This window comes from Canis aureus, chromosome 1 (genome assembly GCF_053574225.1).
Source record: "Canis aureus isolate CA01 chromosome 1, VMU_Caureus_v.1.0, whole genome shotgun sequence".
NCBI lineage: Eukaryota > Metazoa > Chordata > Mammalia > Carnivora > Canidae > Canis > Canis aureus.
The window spans coordinates 11,483,663-11,505,528 of record NC_135611.1 but is presented as its reverse complement, the minus strand read 5'-3'; the positions used below and the strand labels follow the sequence as shown (position 1 = coordinate 11,505,528).

Here is a 21,866-nt window from a genome sequence, read left to right as displayed (position 1 = left end):
ACAAATTTAACACATATCATTCTAATAACTATAAAATATAATTGTTCTTCTGGTAATTATCAAAATACAAGCTATCTTCAGCATGTAAATATAATATGTAGAGATTTAGAAAACTGTTAGAGAAGTTATGTCCAAAATTACTTTAATTTTAAGCTTATTATATTTGTTGATGTATCCAGGTAGACAGATGTGTCTGAAAAGTTTGAGAACATCAGATATGCTAGATTTCTAAGTATATCTTCTATTTATAATTCCAAGTTCAAAGAACGTTTAAAGTTAGTTTCCATAGGAGTCGTGCGTAGGAGGTCATTTGCATTCTGTTTTTGTGATTCCTTTGTACTATCTTGTCTGTCCATAGGTTTCTAAATTAGTTGGATTTTGGATCAAGGAGGCAGTGCCACATGGAGAGTCTCTGAAAGTTTTATATTAACCTTTTATTTTATCAAAAACCCTGGGTCCTAACCAATTCAAATTAAGTAGCTTAAGTTTAAATTCATTTGCATATTTATTATAATCTTACTATTGTTTTAAAATTACGTAATGTTATAGACAAGATTTCAGAATTATTTCTGGAATACAATGTATTCTAAAATATACATGGCCAAATAAATTTAACAAGACATTTTAAGAGCTACAAATGATTCCCATTATGTTACAATTGAATAATCCATAACGATTCAGATATACTTCATTCTTAAAATATGCCTATTTCTTACCATATGAAGTATTTGAAAATAAAGCATAATGTTGACTACTATTATTTATTGGTAGAAAATTAGAATTTCCATTTTGTGAAATCCAAATCATCTTTAACTAGCTTCACTGATAAATTCAAATCTACTGAGAATAACTGATTTCATAGTAAATATATATATGCACATAAATTCCTATACATACATTATAAATACATACATACATACACACATGCAGCATTCTGAAAACCAGTTTATATATTTTTAAAGATGTTTTATGACATTTAATAGGCTTCTATGATTTCAAATGATACCTAAGAAAAAATGTAAGGTTATTGTGGACTGCACTGAAAACAAAGAACGATCTACTTTAAGCTCTCTATTTTACAGATGAAAAGTGAGCTCCACAAGAAAGAAGAAAGAAGAAAGAAAAAAAGAAAGAGAAAGAAAGAAAGAAAAAGAAAGAAAGAAAAGCGAGGGAAGGAGGAGAGGAGGGAAGGAAGGAAAGGAAAAATTGTAAAGTAATGGTGATGTGTTTCAAAATAAGTGTGCTCTCTATTCTTTAAATATCTTTAATATCTTTAAATTCTTTAATATCCATTCGACATTAGGGTTTTTTTTTAATTGATATGTCTGATAGAGTAGTTATAAGCTACAGGAAAAAAATTCCAGCTCATTCTCTTCATGTTTATGTTTATAAATCATGTTTCTTTATGATGAATGAAAAATTAAACATTAATTGAAATATGATCACTTACTCTATAGAATTACCAAAAGGAAAACTTTTCTTTATTTTCAAAAGGTTTTATTTGACAGAGAGAGAAAGAGAGAGCACAAGCAGGCAGAGCAGCAGGCAGAGGGAGAGGGAAAGGCAGGCTCCCTGATGAGCAAGGAGCCTGATGCCGGGCTTGATCCCAGGACCCTGAGATTATGACCTGAGCCGAAGGCATATGCTTAACCGACTCAGCCATCCAGGTGCCCAGAACTTTTCTTTATTGTATTGACAAAGTATAAAAGATTTACTATGAATCCCCAGTTTTAGCAGATTTTCAAACATTTGAGGAATTTGAAAGTGGAATGATTGAAGCTTACACTTTATTTTTTAAAAAAGAAATTTAAATAATACAGTACTCACAACATAAAAGCAGTAATTCACATGGTTAAAAGAAGCTTATTTTTATCATTTCAAAATGGGAGGAATAGTAGCAAAAGTGATTATATACAACAAATGGCAATGTTTAGACATTAGCAATTTATTGCAGGTCCTTACCTGACCAGAGCCTGCATTTTCACAAACATATGAGTCATAGTATTCAGAGAACTCAGGAGCATGATCATTAATGTTAAGAACTTGCACATATACAGGAACAGCAGAAATTTGTTGCACATTGTCTACAAATTGAATAAACAGAATGAAAATAAAGAATGTTAACGCTGTCTTTAAGGGGAAACAAGGTCATGAAAATTGCATTAGAGAACGGGTGGCATATTTCTATTTTCCTTGAGTAAAAGCTACCTGAGCACAGGATCTCTATATCATTCATATATTTATCAACAGTACAGCCTAGGGAAAATGTTCTCAATATATTGAACTCAGCCAATACTTATCAAGTGCCTTTTACCTGCCAAAGACTATAGATAGAGCTGATGAGGAAAAGTAATGAAAATGATGGTCAGGTTTAAGGACACCATCCTATAAAATCCAGCAACTATTGAGTATCTGTATATTAATACATTTAATTCTGATGAATCTATGTATTATTATCCTCCCTAGCTTTACTGATAACAACATTGAAAACTTAGTCCCACAAATGATAGATAAATGGCTTGTCTAAAGTTATAGCTGAAATAGAAAGGGCGGTTTAAGAATCTGACAGTAAGTGCTCCTAATGATGGCATCATTTGGTAAGATGTTTAAAAACAAAAATAGAGAATATGGATCTAAATACATTTTAAAATAAAATAAATACAATAAAATCTAGGTGAATTTTTATGTATACATTTAGTTGGGAGGATTTTCTTAAGTGAGCCAAGAAATATGGAAACCATGAAGGAATGGGAAGATATGGTTAAATGAATTTTTAAAATGCCACCCTCCCTGAACCCCTAAAAAACAAGTAAGAAAAAGCCACAACAAGACACCAGTGATCTGGAAAAATGTTTGTATCATAAGATGAAATTTAAATAGCTCTAATTTTCAAATTTTGACAGTTGATACAAAAAAAAAAAACAATTTGGAGAAATAACCACAAACTAGAAATTCATGTATGAAAAAGAAATGATCGATGCCAGAGCTTTTCAACCTCGTCACCATTGATATTTTGGACTGGATAATTCTGTTTCAGGGGGCCGTCCTGTGCATTGTAGGATGCTTAGCAGCACCCCTGGCCTCCAGTAACTAAATGCCAAAAGCATCCCCTGCACTAGCTGTGACCATAAAAATTGGCTTCAGACATGGTCAAAGAGATTAGGAGGCAAAAATGCCCACATTTTTTGTATACTTTTTTTATTGGAGTTTGATTTACCAACATATAGTATAACACCCAGTGCTCATCCCATGAAGTGCCCCCCTCAGTGCCCGTCACCCAATTACCCCATACCCCCGCCCACCTCCTCTTCCATTACCCCTTGTTCATTTCCCAGAGTTAGGAGTCTCTCATGCTTTGTCTCACTCTTGAATATTTCCCATTCATTTTCTCAAAAAAAGAAAAAAAATAGAAAGAAGAAGAAAGAAAGAAAGAAAGAAAGAAAGAAAGAAAGAAAGAAGAAGAAAGAAAGAAAGAAAGAAAGAAAGAAAGAAAGAAAGAAAGAAAAAAGAAAGAAAGAAAGAAAGAAAGAAGAAAGAAAGAAAGAAAGAAAGAGAAAAGACATGATGAAAGTGAAAAAAAAAAAGCCCATATTTGAAACATGCTGCTCCATCACAATATTCACAAACACTCTGGCTCACCGGAAGTGCAGATAATGATGACTTAGTCTGTGGGTTCTGTGTTAAATATGAAAAAGAGAGATAGTGATGGTGGAGTACTGAGAAATAGTAGGGACCTTAACCTGGTTTGGAACCTAATCTATCATTAGATGGTAAGAAATAAACTACACATATCTTTGGCCCCATAATTCCTTTGGGAAGCCTATGCTACAGTCCAAGGCTCTAATATTTGCAAAGAGTATGTGATCCAATTTATTTATTCCAGAATATTTTTTCATTTCAAATAACTCAAAATAACCCAAATGCATATCAAAAGGGAATTGAGAAATAAATTAACCACCACACTATGAAATTGTGTGTGCTGATTAAAAATGAATTTGTTTACGTAATAAATGTGTGAGTGCAGTGAGCTTTAAAAATAGACTATAGGGGGAAACCCTGGGTGGCTCAGCAGTTTGGCGCCTGCCTTTGGTCCTGGAGTCCTGGGATTGAGTCCCGAGTCGGGCTCCCTGCATGGAGCCTGCTTCTCCCTCTGCCTGTGTCTCTGCCTCTCTCTATCTCTGTCTCTCATGAATAAATAAATGAAATCTTAAAATAATAATAATAATAAAATAATTTAAAAAATAAAAATAGATTATAATCTTGATTCTCAATTTGACAAAATGCCCAACTACTGTCTCAGTCACCTCTGCAAAATGTAAAAGGCACTAGTAACTAACCTAATAGAGCTATTATAAAGATTAAATTAATTAAAACATATAAAGCATGTATAAGATTATTTAGGGTATACAAGAAATATATATAAATATATATATAAATATAGCAATAAATATTAAATATTACTACTTTATTCATCTACTAACCAGCAATGCTATACACAACATTTTGCAAAGTGATAAAAAAGAGCAAGTTGTAGCATAATATAATGTGTATTTGCATAACATTTTTAATTTTTTAATTTAAAAAATACTGTGGGAAGGTATATACAATTAAAGAGTCAGAATAGGAAGGTTTCTTTGTTGTTTTAATGTCTTTATTTATAATATCCTGTTCTTATGTTATTGGAAAAGCATTATATTTGCAATTGAAAGTACATTAAAAAAAAAAAAAGGCTAATTCTCCCTGTTTAAAATAAGGGAAAAGACTTTCACTTTTTCCTCTTCTTAAAGCATGTACTTTAGGAAGCTTATAGTTTAAGTTCTTTGTCTTCTTTTTTTTTTTTGAAATGTATATAAACCCTTTAAAAATCGAATAAATGTCTTGCCAACTTTACAACCCAGGCTTGTCTTTATCAAGTATGGGGAGCCAAATCTGATATATAATTATCAAGGAACATAGTACTCCTTACTCCCAGTTTCTGTTGGAGAGTAGGAATCTAGTTCAGCCAGGGCATTGACCGAAGTCCAAAGCTACCGCTTGTCATAAAAATCTGAGAAATTTAGTTTTCCTTACAAGAAAGCCAGTTAGCAAAAGCAGATGGTCATGCCATCGACCTGCTGAACTCTGTGTGACACGTGGTATTAGGTCTTCCTACTTGAAGGCTAGTACTTGTTTATCCTGAGAACATGATGCTTGATTCTATAATAGGGTGAATTTTCTTTCTGACTTGGAAATCTCAGCAGATTCCTGTAATGCACATCAAATTCTGGTTTAAGGCTTTTCAATGAAAAAACTGTTTTTTCTATTCCACTATGATGGGGTTGTTTTCTGGGGCAGGATGAGACTGTGTTTATCATTATTTTCCCAATAAATAACAGTTGCAATTATGATAGAAAGTGTAACTTCCAATTGATTAAACATTATAATTTGCAAGGTTTATCACATACCAAGAAATCTAGCCTTTCATATTTATAATCTTAAGATGTATCTTAAGAATTATCATCTTGAGACTCTTCTCCATTGTGTCATGCTCAGAATAAAAATGGATAAGATATAGCTATTTCTAAAGATTTCAGGATAGAATTATTCAAAAATTCAGGCTCATATTTTTTATCGTTTAACCATATGTACCCATAGAACAATATTTTTACTTAAGTAAGCAAAATGGAAAAAGTATTTCAGGCACAAATAATGTTTTTTAAACGTGGTAGGAAATTCATTTAAAGGTTTTATCTTTTTATCTTCCTGGAAAATCTGTTTAAATTTAAATTAAAATTGGTATGACTGTACAAAACATGCATATGTTTTCACAGCTTCATTTAAAGGTAGTTAGTAGTTTTATTCACTTAGCTGACATGCTGATGAATAGCTTGGTGCTTAACTTGGGAAGGTTTCCAGGAAAGAGACTAAAGCATGATGAACTTCATTTCCTGGGGAAACAAATGTTAAAACAGAAAAGATCCTTCCTATAATCAGCCTACCTGTTACATTGTAGGTTTCAATATTCACCTCGGGCAGCAAGTATTTGTAACAATCATGTGATTCCCAGTTTTCTACCATTCAGGTTATTTGTTCATAATATTGCTGAGACTTATATGGTGAAATAATTATTTTTTTTAAGATTTATTTCTTTTAGAGAAAAAGACTGAAAGAGCATGAGCCAGGGGAGGGGGGAGAGGAAGAGAATCTCAAGCAGACTCACCACTGGGCGCAGAGCCCAACATGGTCTCAGTCTCATCACCTTGAGATCATGACCTCAGCTGAAACCAAGAGTCAGATGCTTAACCAAATGAACCACCCAGGTGCCCTCACACAATTATTTTTGATGATACCATATTAATAAGAAACTGGCACATGCTAATATTTTCTCCAAAATTGTTCTAAAATGAGTTTAATGATGTAATGATGTAATGAACAAGAAAAAAAAATCCCAGAGAGAGAAAAAGTACATAAAAATTGGTTACCTGATGTTACAAAAGTTTCTTCTAGACAATTTTTTAAAATGAAACAAAAATTTAAAAAAATCTTTAAAGATGAGTTAAATATACATTAACTTTGCAGCTTTCTGAAAATGTTTATCTAATTATATTTTATTTTGGAATTTCATTCCCAATGTTCTAAAATCTCAGCTTTATAATAAATAATAACAGAGGGAATATCATCTCTTTTATCTAAAAGTATTATTTTTTTATTCTAAGAAAACTGATTTAAAATGCCAGAAGCAGAACAGCATGAACTGTATAATTCCTGTACCTGGTAACATTTCTAATCACTTATTTCTGAAACAGTGATTAACTCCTAAGTATTAAATTCTGTGTAAAATAAATGTATTCAGTTTATATTCAGTTTGCCTTTCACAGGCATTTGCAAGTTTGTTTTCCTTGATTGCATTTTTAGTCTTCTTTTATTTATAAATTATTATTATTATTTTAAATATTTATTTATTTATTTGAGAGAAAGAGTTCACTTGAGCATGAGGCAGGGGGCAGAGAGGGAGAGAGGAAGGGAGGGCAAATGTGCATGTGAGTGTGGGGCAGGGGGCAGAGGGACACAGAAAAAGAGCGAGAGAGAGAGATTCTCCAGCAGATTCCCTACTGAACAAGAAACCTCATAAGGGGCTGGATCCCAGGACCCTGAGATCACGACCTGGGGGAAAATCAAGAATCAGATGTTTAATTCATTGAGCCAATCAGACAACCCTATAAATTATTTGTTCTAATATAATACTTTATAATCACCAAGATTTTAGGTTTAAAATTTTATAAATTGATACTTTTTTGCATCAAATGACCAACTTCAATCACATTTTATGAAATTCTGTATCTAAAATTACATATCTATTAAACTTCTTGTTTTATTCTATTTTCCCTTGAATTTACTTGCAACCTAATTTATTTTTCCTCAAAATAATTAAAATGTTGTCAAGTTCACTAATTTATTGTTTTTATTTTTATAAAAAGATATATTATTTATTTTAGAAAGAGAGGGAGAGGGAGTGCTCATGAGTAAAGGGAAAGGCAGAAGGAGAGGAAGAGAATCCTCAGGCAGACTGCTTAGCATGGAGCTCCTGGGGCTCCATCCCACGAGCCTGAGATCATGACCTGAACCCAAACCTAGAGCGGGATACTCAATTGACTAAGCCACCCAGGTGCCCCAAATCTATTGTTTTTAAATGTTACATATGTTTTATTTTTCTCTCTTCAAATGTAAAACAATTGCTTTAATATAAATATATTATGGCTTTAAAGTTTCAAGAGAAAATTTATTTTAAAAAAACATGTCTTTTTTACAGATATTTATTAGAGAGAGACCATGCATGTGCACATACACACACATGCACATATGCTCAAGGTGGGAGAGGTAGAGGAAGAGAATCTTCAAGCAGACTCCCCACTGAGTGTGAGCCCCGGTCCGGGCTCCATCCTCTGACCATTGAGATCATGACCTGAGCCAAAATCAAAAGTAAGGCGCTTAACCAACTAAGCCACCAGGTGCCCCTAAAAAACATGTATTTAACATACTTTTTCACAAGAGGACACTGTTCTTTGAAATCTATTCAAAATATTAATCATTTCCATTTCAATGACTATCACATCACTAGTACACATGCTTTCATCAACAAATGAACATGGACAAAGCGACAGCAACAGAATGAGATGAGCACACCTCAGAGCACAGTCAGAACAAGTATCAAAGTAGAATTTAGCTAACATACTTACAGAGATTATCAACTGTTGGACCCTGACATGGTCAGACAACATGAATTGATTTAGATCCTACACTGGAGTCACTAAGTGCAGTAACTTTGCAATTAAACTTTATTTTTTAAGAATAAAAATGTAAAATGAAACTTGGTTAAGATTATTGATATATATATTTAAATCAGAAAACATCGAAAGCAAATATTTTTCACATTCTCAGTAAGAGACAATGTGACATAGTGTGGCATAGGATTAAGACATAGGCTTTGGAATCTGGTAGGATTGTGATCTATCCCCAGTTTCATCAGTTAGCAGCTGGGCAAATAAACTGCGTTAAGTTTCAGATTCATCTTCTCTGAAATAGGAGTGATGTTTGCCTCAAATTTTTATTAAGAGCTGTAAAAATGCTACTAAATGTAGAATTTCACACAAAAAATATATTCATATATATATATATACTTTTATAATCATATATATATTTACATAACTATGTGCAATTAAAGTAATCTATTTAATACAATGTAATTCCTGAAAACTCACCAATACTCACGGCCACTTTGCAAATTTTGTATTTTATAAGCAAATATCTAAAAATGTAAGAAATGACATAGCAGATTTTTTCTCCATGAATAATAAATGGTACCCACTGTTTAATGTCATTGTTATTCTCTTTTTATTTTCCTCAATATATACACATTATAATATCTATGGTCTTAGTGCAACCTATGTAGTAAGTAATATTGTAAATAGTTGAAACAGTTCAATTTCCTGAATATTATCTGTTCGCACACCCACCCACATATGTAAGTACATTATATTGAACATTTGGGACCATTGTTTTTTCTAATAAAGTGAAGCCTGTTGATCAACTGGTAAGGAGTAATACGTCAGTAAGATCTTAAGTCTCATCTGATTATTTCTGTTGAGTGGGTCGCTGAGTCTTTGAATATCACCTCTGAACACAGTATGTAGTGACATAATTAAATGGAATAGATAATATACTTTGTAGTATATATGCAAATATACATATGTATGTTGAATGAATATTTTTTTGACAGCAGCTATCTTGCAACCAGAGATTTGTGTTATTATTTTTATTTTATTTTGTAACACTACAATTTAACTCCACTGTTCCAAAAAAGGGTGGGGGCCAAGCAAAAATATTTCAGTGTCTCTCTAGAGATCTTCAAGACATCTTTTTGATATAATCATGTTTTTAATGGGAATTGCATAATTGACTTATCTTGCAACCTTTCATACCAATTACTCATTCATCCTTTTTTCTATTCATTCTTAAAATATTAGAATGCTTTGTGTCTCAGAACACACATAATACATCTTAAAGATTCTGCTTTCTATAACTCACATTGTAGTACCTCTAATTTAACACAAACTAAACAATATATTCTCACAAAAATCTCCCTTGAATATAAAATAAGCTCACAGCTTATATACATTTATTAAAACATGCTCTTGTAATAGATAAAATAGCATTTTATAGAGAAACGTATTTTCAAAGATGTCTATCCTTCCCTTGAACTGATTTGAATTCTTTTTCTCAATAGTTTTGTAAATAGTGATATTATAAATAATTTGTTCTCAAAAAACCCAATGAATAAACCTCTTGCTTTTAGAATACACATCTTTGTGTTTTCTGACACCAAGAGCCTTGGCATTTCTTCTGTTACAGCAGACTTTTATTCCTTCTAACATTTGCTTATTATTCTTTGTTGTTAAGTTAAATGGAAAATTCAAAACCCAGACCCAGTCCTCCTGCAGTGTTTCCATACACAGAGCTATTCAATGCATGACAAAAAAAAAATATGCAGGAGATGCTTTCCACTCCACCATATCCCCAGTCAACTGCTTAATAAAGTAAGAAATAAGATATATGTTTAAAGGTTTAAAAAAAAAACCCACACAAGCCAGAAAAGTAAATTAAAATTTATGCAAAATCAATTATAAAGGATGCATTCCAGAATATTTCACATTCAAAAATTTAATTATTTACTGAACCATATAAAGTAAGCCTATCAATTAAATAAAGGGAATGATCTTGATCATCTTTTATATTGTATTGTATCTATTCCTTTGAGCTTGAATTAAATAATATGTTTGACTTAATAACAAATTAATTGATAATTTTGAAGACACTATACAAGTAGTAAATTAGGACAATTTTATCTACTTTTTACAATCTGAAAATGGAATCATCTGCCTAATTCTGGAAGCAAAACCCCAAAACTAAAAAACATAAATAAAGACAAATAAATAACAATAACCATTGGTCCCCACTGAGTACTGAAGATGTGACTGTTAGCACAGCTTCCACTATAAGCTTAATTTGAAAATGTCTTGACTATGATTACTGTTTTTGATGTACCAATGAATTTTAGTTGTTTGACTCCTTCATATTTTTCCCATAATTTCATTGAAATATGTAAATGCCTGAAGTTTTAAAAGGCTGTGTTGGAGTGTTACCCTATCCCTAATATCCAAGTATATAGCTAACACTTTGATCCAGAAATAGAACAAGGCACAGGCATTCTGTATTTTATTACCAGAATAGTGTCCTCATGAACTCATACAGTCAGTCTAAACTGATTATGGTTAAATGGTATGATATTACTAGACATTTTTAAATTACTTTTAAGTCCCATTCATTAGGTTTACTACTCCTTGGATAGTAGTAAAAATGTATAACATTAATTAAACATTTCTCTAAATTGAAATTTTTCTCTAAGTGGAAGATTCCTATGAAATGAATATTATAACTTCTTTCCACCTATATGTATTTTTTAAGGGTGAAATTTGAAGGGGGGGATGTACATAAGACTTTCTTTTTTCATTAAATTCATAACTTCTAAGAGAACCTATAGAAAATATATATTAAATATATCCCAGTTTTAAAAATCTTGCAAAATTTATATTCATTTTTTTCACAATAAAAAGTCTTAAAGTATTTAGTGGTAAGTATATAAATAAGCTATAAAAGGAATGAATAGACACTGGTAATCTAAAATGATAAAATAAAATACACATATATGAATATATATATATATATATATATATATATATATATATATAATTTAACTCCAATTCCAATAAATTTTAAGCTAGCTTCTTTCCCTACATTTGGAGATTATTGAATGGTTGAAAATATATGCTGAGCCAATGTGTGGTCCTAAATGAGTACTTACATTTTTCTGTGGCTGTAATACTTAGGTTGTACCAAGCACTAATCTCTCGATCAAGAGGGTTAGTTGTGATGATTGTACCATTGTCATCAATACTGAACACTTTGCTTCTGGTAATAGAATACCTGCACCAAAGAAAAAGGACTCTTTAATTTTATTATTTTCTCTGTATAACTGTGATATATAAAACCCTTTTGAGGCAATTAGACAAATTAAATGCGTACTCCATATAGATAATGTAATGCTGAACAATTTTAGAAAGGTGCATGCATATATTCAAGATTCCACTCAGTGAGGATTAAAAAGAAAAGAACTAAACTAAAATGGTCTCAGATTTAAATTGATGTATGCTAAATCTAAACACGTAATTGATTCTCAATCCCAAGAGAAAATTTTAACAAGTGAAGGATTTAGCTAAAAAGAAATGGTAAAAATGTCATTTGCAAAATTAAGAGAAGTACAATTAAATAGCAGTAAAAATTAATGCTTCTTAACCCTTTTTTCTCCTTTGAAGCAATGTAAAGCATATCCTCACCCTAAACTGCTGAGTTTCTTTCCTACCCATATAGATGCTTGCTAAATCTGCATGATATTATAATTACCTGATTGCTGACATATGAGAACTGTTTGGTTTTGTTTGTTTAAAGAAAAATGCTTTGATAATATTTAATAAAAATGAGATGTGGGTTTTTGTGTGTGTGTGTGTGTGTGTGTGTGTGTGTGTATCCTCCAAAAGTAAGATAGTAGATGGAATATGCTGTTAGAGCATGCATGGAAAGAAGCCAGATAAAATTCCCTCATGCAAAGGCCTGGAAAATGATCTCAAACTCACAATGAAAGAAGCCTTTGAAGTACTCAATATGTGTTATCTACTTGCAAATGATTAATAATAAAAATTAAAGAAGAGTAATAACTTGGGTTCAATGATGACTTCTCATTGCACATACATTCCTGAAGACTTTGATGAGACATCAATGAGGTTTGCCATAATTATGTGGCAAGATGAGAATATTTTAATCTTGAATTGACAGGTCTCTAAAAATATCACACTGATTTGTAGACTGGTGTTCAGGGGGGAATTAAAATAGAAGTTACAGAGAATTCAGCTTTAAAGGAATTTGGTTTCAATTCAATCCCATTTTAAACTTTTATAAGCAATTTACTGCCATATCCACAAATGGTCACATTTCCTACTCAAAGCAGATCTGTTGGCAAAGAGCAATAGTAGTTTAATCGTTAATATCTTGTATTGAGCAACTAGAATAGGCTGTTTCTATAATAAATCATTCCAAGTAAAACCAATCAAATGTTTGAAGTAATTTTCAAATAAAAGTTTTTAAGGATCATGACCTTGCATCATCAGTAACATTTTAAAATAGTCAATATGTGCTATTTAAGAAAGGAAAGTTTTGTGCAATACATTTTAGAAAGAGCTTGAGCCAAAAGCTTAAAATGTGAAGTTTTGATGTTTGGTTGATTTTGGATTTCTTTTTTATGCAACTCTTCGTTCCTACAAAAATGCTGAATGAATACAATGTGCCCACATTCTCCCATTGCCAACAGCTCTTGCCTGAATGGTAAACAAATGGTTCTTCCACGCATGCTTCTCCAGATGTCTATGCCTCGTGTTCTTAATCCTCATATGCCTCTACGAAAGTACTATTCCCACTTCACAGATAAAGCAACTGAGACACACAAAAGCCACCCCCAGAAACAAATGGGGATTTTTCCAAGTAGGCTGCAGATCTACTAGGTGTTTCAAGGATTTTTAAGTGCTTCCATTAGAACACAGATGAAAGAGGTTTAATGACAACCTCTTCCACAGAAGACTCCTATATTCCCAAAAACCCACAAAGCTCTTCCTATTTGTCACATACATGACTACCCAGGTTATTTATCTTTTTATGTGAATGTTTGGACTTTCCTAAGGAATTGGTCTGAATTCTTGACTTGGAGTCATTCATGGCTTTTCCCTATAATATTGTTTAATGTTTATGGGATCAAAAGTTATGTTCTTTCTGATAATGTCAATTTTTGTCTATTCTTCCCCTGCCCTCAGTTGTCTTGCTGAAGACTGACCAATTTCAGGTCTAATTATTGCATTCTTTCTTAATATCTACACCCCATTTTTCTTAGACATTCACCACAAACCTTATTATTATAATTCATGTTCAAGGGATATTTTCTCAAGCTTTTCTGCACTTAACAATGACAACAATGGTGAGAATACTTTGTTAAACCAGTTAATCTCACCGAAGACTTGCTGAAACTGAGCCTGAGAATCTCCATACTTTGGAGAAATATCAGGTAATTCTTACATGGAGGGAAAAACTAAGTTAATATGAGTTATTTGAATTAGGTGTAAAGCAATTTGTTTTCTATATGTTAATTTCTTTCCTCAAAATGGGGAACACCCTGAGGGCAAAATAGAATGCCCTTTAATTTCCTTTGGTTTCTATATGTCTTGCTACGTAGTAGCAAGTGAGTATTAAGGAAGATATATCACACTAAAAGTCAATTGAACTCATTTAGCATTGGATTTCAAACATTTTCTGGATCTTTTGTTCCCCCAAAAAACCATAAAAACAAAAACAGTGGGTGGATACCTACTGAAATGTGTTCAATGGCTATTTTCATCCTAACAAACATATGAAAAGCAGTCTTATATAAAAGGCACCTCCAGGGATGCCAGGGTGGCTCAGTGGTTGAATGTATGCCTTTGGCTCAGGGCATGATCCCGGTTCCAGAATCAAGTCCCACACTGGGTTCCTTGCAAGGAGCCTGATTCTCCCTCTGCCTGTGCCTTTGCCTCTCTCTTGTGTCTCTCTCATGAATAAATAAATAAATAAATAAATAAATAAATAAATAAATAAATAAATCTTTTTTAAAAAGGCATCTCCAAATGAAACAATGTCCATAAAAGACATTAAAAGCATTCTTTTGATAGGCACTAAAAAATGTTTACAGTGATTAATTTCAGTATAAAGGGAAAAACTATTAGCTAAAATATTCTTGGTAGAAAATCAAGTAACCACCAATAGTGATACTAAAAAACACATAACACCTATTAATATTTGGGTGTGGCTCACTTATGTGGCTCATAGATAGGTAATATTTTTACTTGTAGTAAACACACAACTCTAGTAATTTTGTATTATTTTTAAATTATGCTATGTTTATAAGCATCATTTCAAGCATTTATCATCCATCGCCTACTTATACCACTATGATTAGAAATTTAAATTGTTTCCAATGTTTCATTATTATAAATGATAGTATAATAAACATCTTAATCTGTAAAGGCATTATTTTAGAATTATGTATTCCTTAGTATTCTCAAAATACATAGGTGACTATATATACTACTTTTAAAAATCTAATTACTGGGTTATAATTATATACATGAAATATGACAAATATACTTATATTTATTACAGAAAGTACTATTACTAAGTGGGAACTATATCTAAATATCAGAAGGCGGTGTTTTATGACTAGGAATTACACTGGGAAAGTGGGAGCATTTCTCTGTTTCAAAAACTTAAAAGAAGCTTCTTTGAATCAAAGCCCCTACAAAATACAAAGCAATAGCCACATCTTAATAAATACATGGAAGTTTGTAAAATTCTCAGAACTGTGAAGCATGGAGAACAGAGGAATAAGGGAAGGTGGTGGAAGGAGACCTGTAACAGGTTTTGTTTTCCTGTCTGACCAGGTCTACAGTCAAATACTGAAAAAATATGAAAATATAGCACCTGAAAATAACAGACTAGATTAATAGATGGTAAATATTATTTAATTGCAACACAGAAACTTGTTCCTAACCAAGTGGACTAATTTCATGTTACTATTTTAAGGGGTATCCTGTGAAAGCTTTCTCAATTTTTAAATATTAATTTAGTAGTATTTAAATAGAGCATATTTTGTTCAGATTTGCTTCTGACTTAGCATAATCAATGGTTTCTTTTCCCTCACCCCAATTAATAGAACTGATTTCATTGAATTCTGGTTGGTGACTGACAACTGTACAGCCATAATTGCTTATTTTACCACAACTTTATCAATAGTTAACTGGTTTAAACTGTTGCACCTTTAATAAGTGCCACATAAAGGAATAACAGATTTATCTTTGTTACATTTCTATGACATTTTATTTTCAGGCTAACTTGTAATCACTCATTTATTAATACAAAGCTGCTTTGCACACATACCTGATGGGAGATTTCCTCTGATCTGGATCTGTAGCAGAGACCATGCCTACAAATGATCCATGTGGGCTTTCTTCCAAGATTTCAAATAGGTAATATGGGAGGAGGAAAACAGGAGGCTCATCCTCATCCTCTACCTGGACCCTTACGAAGGTGGTGGAAGCTTCAACATGGTATTCCATAAGGTGCTCAGCAACATGGCGGTTTTTAACATTTGCTCTGATAAGATAGTGGTTCTGGTGCTCAAAATCCACTTTCTACAAAGAAATACAGTGTGCAGAAGAATAAACGGCTTCATTAACCCAAGGTATTATTTAAAAAAAAAAAAAAAGTTTGGGTTATTAAGTCTTAGTTGCTTTTTAGTTACATTTTGCTTCTCATGTACTTGCTTAGATCCCTCCGATATTATCATTAAGCAGCCGCATAGCAAATCTCTGTGTTTTGTTATTTATATCTATTACAAAATGTTTTGGATTTTAGGATTAAAATTATACTTTTCTGGGCATAAATATCCTATAGGATTGAGTATTAATTTTAAGATCTTTCCAAAAAGCTTGTCCTCTAAAAATCTTTAAAAAATAATTTAAAAAACTACTCTACAAATAATTTGAGACTCTGTAATACCTCTGTCTTATCTCTGAGTTCCTTTGCTCCCTAAACCATAAATCACATTTCAATTCAGTTCTCATTTCAATTACTTAATGAAGCAATAACTAACTGGCTATACAAAATAATTATATGTATTTCTGATTTGATTTTTATCATTCTGTGAAGTAAATATTATAAATATATCTACCTTTTTTAATATAACTATTCCTTCTTGTGTCTCATTATTAGTTATTATGTCAAATGTCTGTGAATCATCTTCAATGCTGTAATCCATTTCTGCATTCTCTCCAATGTCATTATCATATGCCATGATTCTTCCTATTGAAGTCCCAGTGGGTGCAGATTCAGAAACAGTTAGACGGTATAACCCTTTAAAAACAAAATGCAGATACTTCACACAAATAATAAACATAAGGAACTCTCAATTTTAGCACCCTTTTTTGTGGACTATGGGAAAATCCATACCCTCACTTTCTACCAGTTAACTTTTCCTAAGTCAATATCTATCTATCTAACATCTATCTATCTATCCATTTATCTATCTATCCCTTCTTTTTGTAATCTGTATTTTGTATTTCCCTAATATCCTACTTGAGCATCTATTAATCTCTCTCAAATATAGCTTAGGAAGTCCTATCACCAGTACATATATTTTCCAAACTTCTATTCATATGTATACTTTGCTGATATTTTTGGATTTATTTTTTATTATATCCTTCAACCATCCCAATTAAATTTGATAAATAGTTTTCAATTTCACTCTGATACCTAAAGTTACTAGTAAATGTAAGTGTGAATTAGAGATGGGAGAGAATAAATAAGTGAGGTGTAAGTGTAATAGTCTGATTTTAGATTCTGAGCCTGAGTGTATTGGCCATAGTGGAAATGAAAAAAAAAAAGGGGGGGGCGGGATCCACAGGACTTAGTGAATGGATGTAGTAGTTTGAAAACCATGCTGAAATCAGATGACCCCATCCTTTTGGTTACATGAAAACAATGGCACTTATATTTGAAATACATAGATGTAAATAATTAGCTTTGCTTCCTTTATTTTTCAGAAGTAACTTGCATAAAGTTGATAGCCATTTGTAAGTTATTATTTGTGATTTATGTTAAAATGTGGGAAATAATAATATATGTCATTATTCTAAAGAATGAAACTTGGGGGCCCTGGATTGCTCCTTTGGTTAAGCATTTGACTGTGGCTCAGGTCCAGTTCTCAGGGTCCTGGGATCAAGCCCCACATCAGGCTCCTGTCTCAGTAAGGAGTCTGCTTCTCCCTCTCCCTTTGCCCCTTCCCTCAATTATGCTTTCTCTGTCTGTCTCTCTCTCTCTCAAATAAATACATCTTTATAACAAAAGAAATGAAACTTTGTAGAATTTAAAAAAGGAACATGTAATAAAATTTTTTTTAAAGAGACTGATTTTCTTAGAATATAGCAAGTCACTTCACAGATTGCCTTGTGAGATTATCCTCTCTTTTTTTAAAATGGGAGAAATGTCACTTAAAAGTTGCTAATATTTTTACAATCTTCAGGAAGCAGCAGCTTAACTGTGCTGCAAAGTGGTTGTGTGATTTTTCCATTGTGGGAAAATGCATACTATAGAAAACAGAATTTCAGGAAGAGGGAAGTGCAAGCCAAAAGGCCACAAAACCAGTGGTTAAAGTTTTCCAGTGACCTAGGTAGATCAATTGCCTGGTGTTGGTTTGTCCATGAAAAAAAGGGTAGAATGCTAGTACATGAGCTCCCAGAAGTAATAGAATAGGACTGGATAATGGCAAATTGTTTAGGACAATGGAGGTTATATTAAGGCCTGTGACTTTTTCTGTGAGTGACATGGTAAGAATTTGAGTGATATAATCTGACCTGCATTTCAGCAAAGTCACTCAAGTTGTGTTGGAAGTAGACCAGAGGAGAACAGAGGTGGAAGCAGAAAGACTAGATGGAAGCCTATGACAATAATGGAGACAAATTAAGAGGGTAGTATGAACTACAGTTGCAAATACAATTGTTGAGAAATAGATTAGGGGTATTTTTAAAAGACAGAACCCACAGTTATCAGCAGAGGACTGAATTTCGGATATGAGAGAAAGAATAGAGGGGAAGGTGACTTCAAAATCTTTAAACAAATAAGTTTTGTTTTTTATTAGGAGAGATTGTGTGTGTTTGTGTGTGTGTATGTGTGTGTGAGAGAGAGAGAGAGAGAGATCACATGTGCACATGCAGTCACAGAACATTGAAAATCAGAGACTAGCAAGAATTTTGCAAAATTGATCATCAATTCAGTCGGAGTTGGAAATTAGAATTGAAGTAGATTTGGCTCAGTGTAATCAAAGTTGGGTTGTTTAAATTGAATTGAATGGGCGAGATTTTGCCTTGAGCAATACAAAGGCTGGATTTGATAGTCTTTGAAATGAGAAAAGCTATGAAAAGAAGAGGTTTAGAGGAGAAGATAGGCATGATCAGAAACTCAAATATATGTCTAGTTTAAATATATATAGCACATAAATGAAGATACTGAGTAGACAGTTGTATATACACATGTGTAGTTCAGTGCAGGGGTTGGTTTATACTGGAGGTATGTATCTGGGAGAGTCAGCATAGAGGTAGCATTTAAAGTCACGTGGCCAGATGAGAATATCAAGGAGTGAATGAAAAAGGATGAGAAATGATATTCTAAGGCCTGATAGTAGAAATACACAAAGTGATTAAAAAGTGACCACTGAGATAGATGAAAAAGCACATAAGAATGGAGTAATCCCTATCAAATCTTGCTGAAAAATGACACTATATTAGGACTGATAATTTATTGGATTTGATTGCACATAGATTATTGATAGAATTGACTGGATCAGTTTGGCCAAGCAGTGTGGATGAAACTCTACTGGAGTGGTCTCCAGAGAGTTTAAAAGACAGCAAATAAGATAATGAGTTTGACATTTCATATTTTTTAAGGATTTTATTTACTTACTTGAGAGAAAGAGAGAAAGAGCATGCACAAAGGGAGAGGGAGAAGCAGACTCCCTGCTTGCAGGGAACCCAGCACGGGGCTTGAAACCAGTACCCTAAGATCATGACCTGAGCCCAAGGCAGATGCCTAACCAACTGAGCCACCCAAGCACCCCTCAACATTTTAAAAATTCTTTTCTCTAAAGGAAAAGAAAATGAAGCATGATTAGCTAGATACAGAAGTGAATCAATAATGTATTTATTTTGTTTTGTCTTTAAGATGAAAACAATGACAACCACATGTTTGAATGTTAATAGTAATTAACAGGCAGAGTAGATGCCCTTGATTGAGAGGTGAGGGGAGGTTGTACATTTCAGAGGAGATATGTATTAAATATTTAAAATGAGAGGAGGACAATAGGATTAAAATCAGGGAAAATAGTTTAAAGAATAAGGAGGTCAGCATGCTTCTGTTCTGGAACAACAGCCAATACACATATATTCACATGATTATGGTGTGGCATGGAAACAGAGAAAACTATTTTAAAGAGTGAGGTAACTTTATGGTACTAGAATCATGTTCACCACACTCAAATTTGAAAATAGTAATGCTATCATTTTACATGAGGGGTGTGGTTAGCTATAAGAATTTTAGAAACTATTTTAAATATTCTAATTTGTTCAGATATATGTCAATGTATACATACATTGTTATTTATACTTATAGATATTATGTTTATCAATGTTTATGATGTTAAAGTTAAGAAAAATGAGAAGAAATAAGGATGGCAGCAGAAACTTCAAGGGCATTTTTGTCTCAACAAACATTCTTTGGGCGTACTGCCTTCCAGATTCTTCAACTTATTATTTCACCTTCATCTGAATAAAACATAGACTAGATTTATCAATATATTTTTCTGTATTTATTATATGGCAGTCATTTCATAAAGTCCTGAGTATTTCAGATTACATTACACATCACCTTCCTGTCTTTAGGACACACACTTTGTAGAGATAGTCATATACACGATGCATTTATAACATGGAGATGAAGGTCACAAACTGCTGCCTTATTACCTAAATTCCATCCAAAGAGGAGCTGTTTCATTGACTTATAAAGAAATCAGGAGCGGTGACTCAAATGATACAAAGCTGGAATGATGTAGGATAAATAAGTTTAAAAATCCAGTGTACAGCTTGGTGACTATAGTTGATACTACTGTATTATATAATGGGGATTTTCTGAGAGAACATCTCAGGTGCTCTCACCACACACCCCCACACAACGTAACAATGTGAGGAGATGGATATGTTAATTAGCTTGTCTAGTAATGATTTCACTATGTATATGATATCAAAACTTCATATTGCATACCTTAAATCTATATGATTTTTATTTTTAAAAATGGCCACATTAAACTGAAAAATTTTAAATTTGACAACAGCCCAGAAATACATCCAGATTTATAATTTTTTTGAAAAGTCAGAAGATCTAATAACTCTGGGCTTTGCACAAATTAGCTGAACTGCATCATGTCTGCATCACTTAGGGGGATGTGTGTGTGTGTGTGTGTGTGTGTGTGTATGTCAGTGCATGATCTACTTTTCTCTTTGATACTTGCTTATATATTCCACCTATCATGATAATTGCTCATGATTTCTAGAATTGCTTGTAAATGCATTTCTGTTGCTAAGAAAGAATCCCCTGGGGGGAGGGGAATCTCCTAAGAAAAAAATAATTTCTCCCAGACTTTCACAAGAAACTCCTGAAACACAACACGTGATTTAACTTGTATTTATTACTTATCAGAGCAATTGGGGCTCTGATAAGCCCTCTGAATTGTTGCATGAACATGCAACAAAAGTACAATATATCCACACATATATGGTCAGTTAATTTATGTCAAAGGAGCCAAAAATATGCAATAGGTAATGTCAGTCTCTTTAATAAATTCTATTGGGAAAATTTGACAACCAAATGAAAAAGAATGCAACAGGACCACTCACTATCTTACACCATACACAAAAATTAACTCAAAATGAATTAAAGACTTGAACTAAGACTTGAAACCATAAAACTCTTAGAAGAAAACATAGGCAGTAAGCTCCCTGACCTAGGTCTTGGTTATGATTTTTTTATATCTAATATCAAAAACAAAAACAACAAAAGAAAAATTGAGTGTACTATATCAAACTAAAAGCTTCTGCACAGCAAAGGAAACCATCAAAATGATGAAAAGAGAATTTACTGATGAGAGGAAATATGTGTAAATTATATATCTGATAAGATATTAACATCCAAAATATATTAATAATAAAATATTATTAATAATAATAATAATAATAATATTAAAAATGGACACCAGACCTGAACAGACATTTTTCCAAAGAAGGCATACAGATGGTTAACAGATCTACAAAACAATGCTCTATATCATTAATCATCAGGGAAATGCAAATCAAAACCATAATGAAATATTACCTCACATCTGTTAGAATGGCTATTATTTAAAAGACCAGAAATAAGAAGTGATGGTGAGGATGTGGAGAAAAGGGAACCCTCGTACATGGTTAGTGGGAATAAATTTGTGTACCCATCGTAGAAAACAGTATGGTAGTTTTTCGAAAAATTAAACATAGAACTACCTTATGATCTAACAATTCCATTCCTGGGTATCCATCCAAAAAAATGAAAACACTAGA

General features: G+C 32.6%; 1 protein-coding gene across 2 annotated transcripts in view; it reads right to left on the bottom strand.

Annotated features, from left to right (window-relative positions):
• The window catches only part of CDH19 (cadherin 19), a 94,396-nt gene that overhangs the window by 28,872 nt on the left and 43,658 nt on the right, over nucleotides 1-21,866 (bottom strand). For both annotated transcript variants that reach the window (XM_077886541.1, XM_077886525.1), the window contains exons 6-9: nucleotides 16,400-16,581; nucleotides 15,607-15,860; nucleotides 11,399-11,520; nucleotides 1,963-2,084 (exon numbers count right to left, since the gene is read on the bottom strand). In XM_077886541.1, the coding sequence (XP_077742667.1) occupies nucleotides 1,963-2,084; nucleotides 11,399-11,520; nucleotides 15,607-15,860; nucleotides 16,400-16,581 (680 nt within the window). The remainder of the gene's footprint in view (nucleotides 1-1,962; nucleotides 2,085-11,398; nucleotides 11,521-15,606; nucleotides 15,861-16,399; nucleotides 16,582-21,866) is intronic.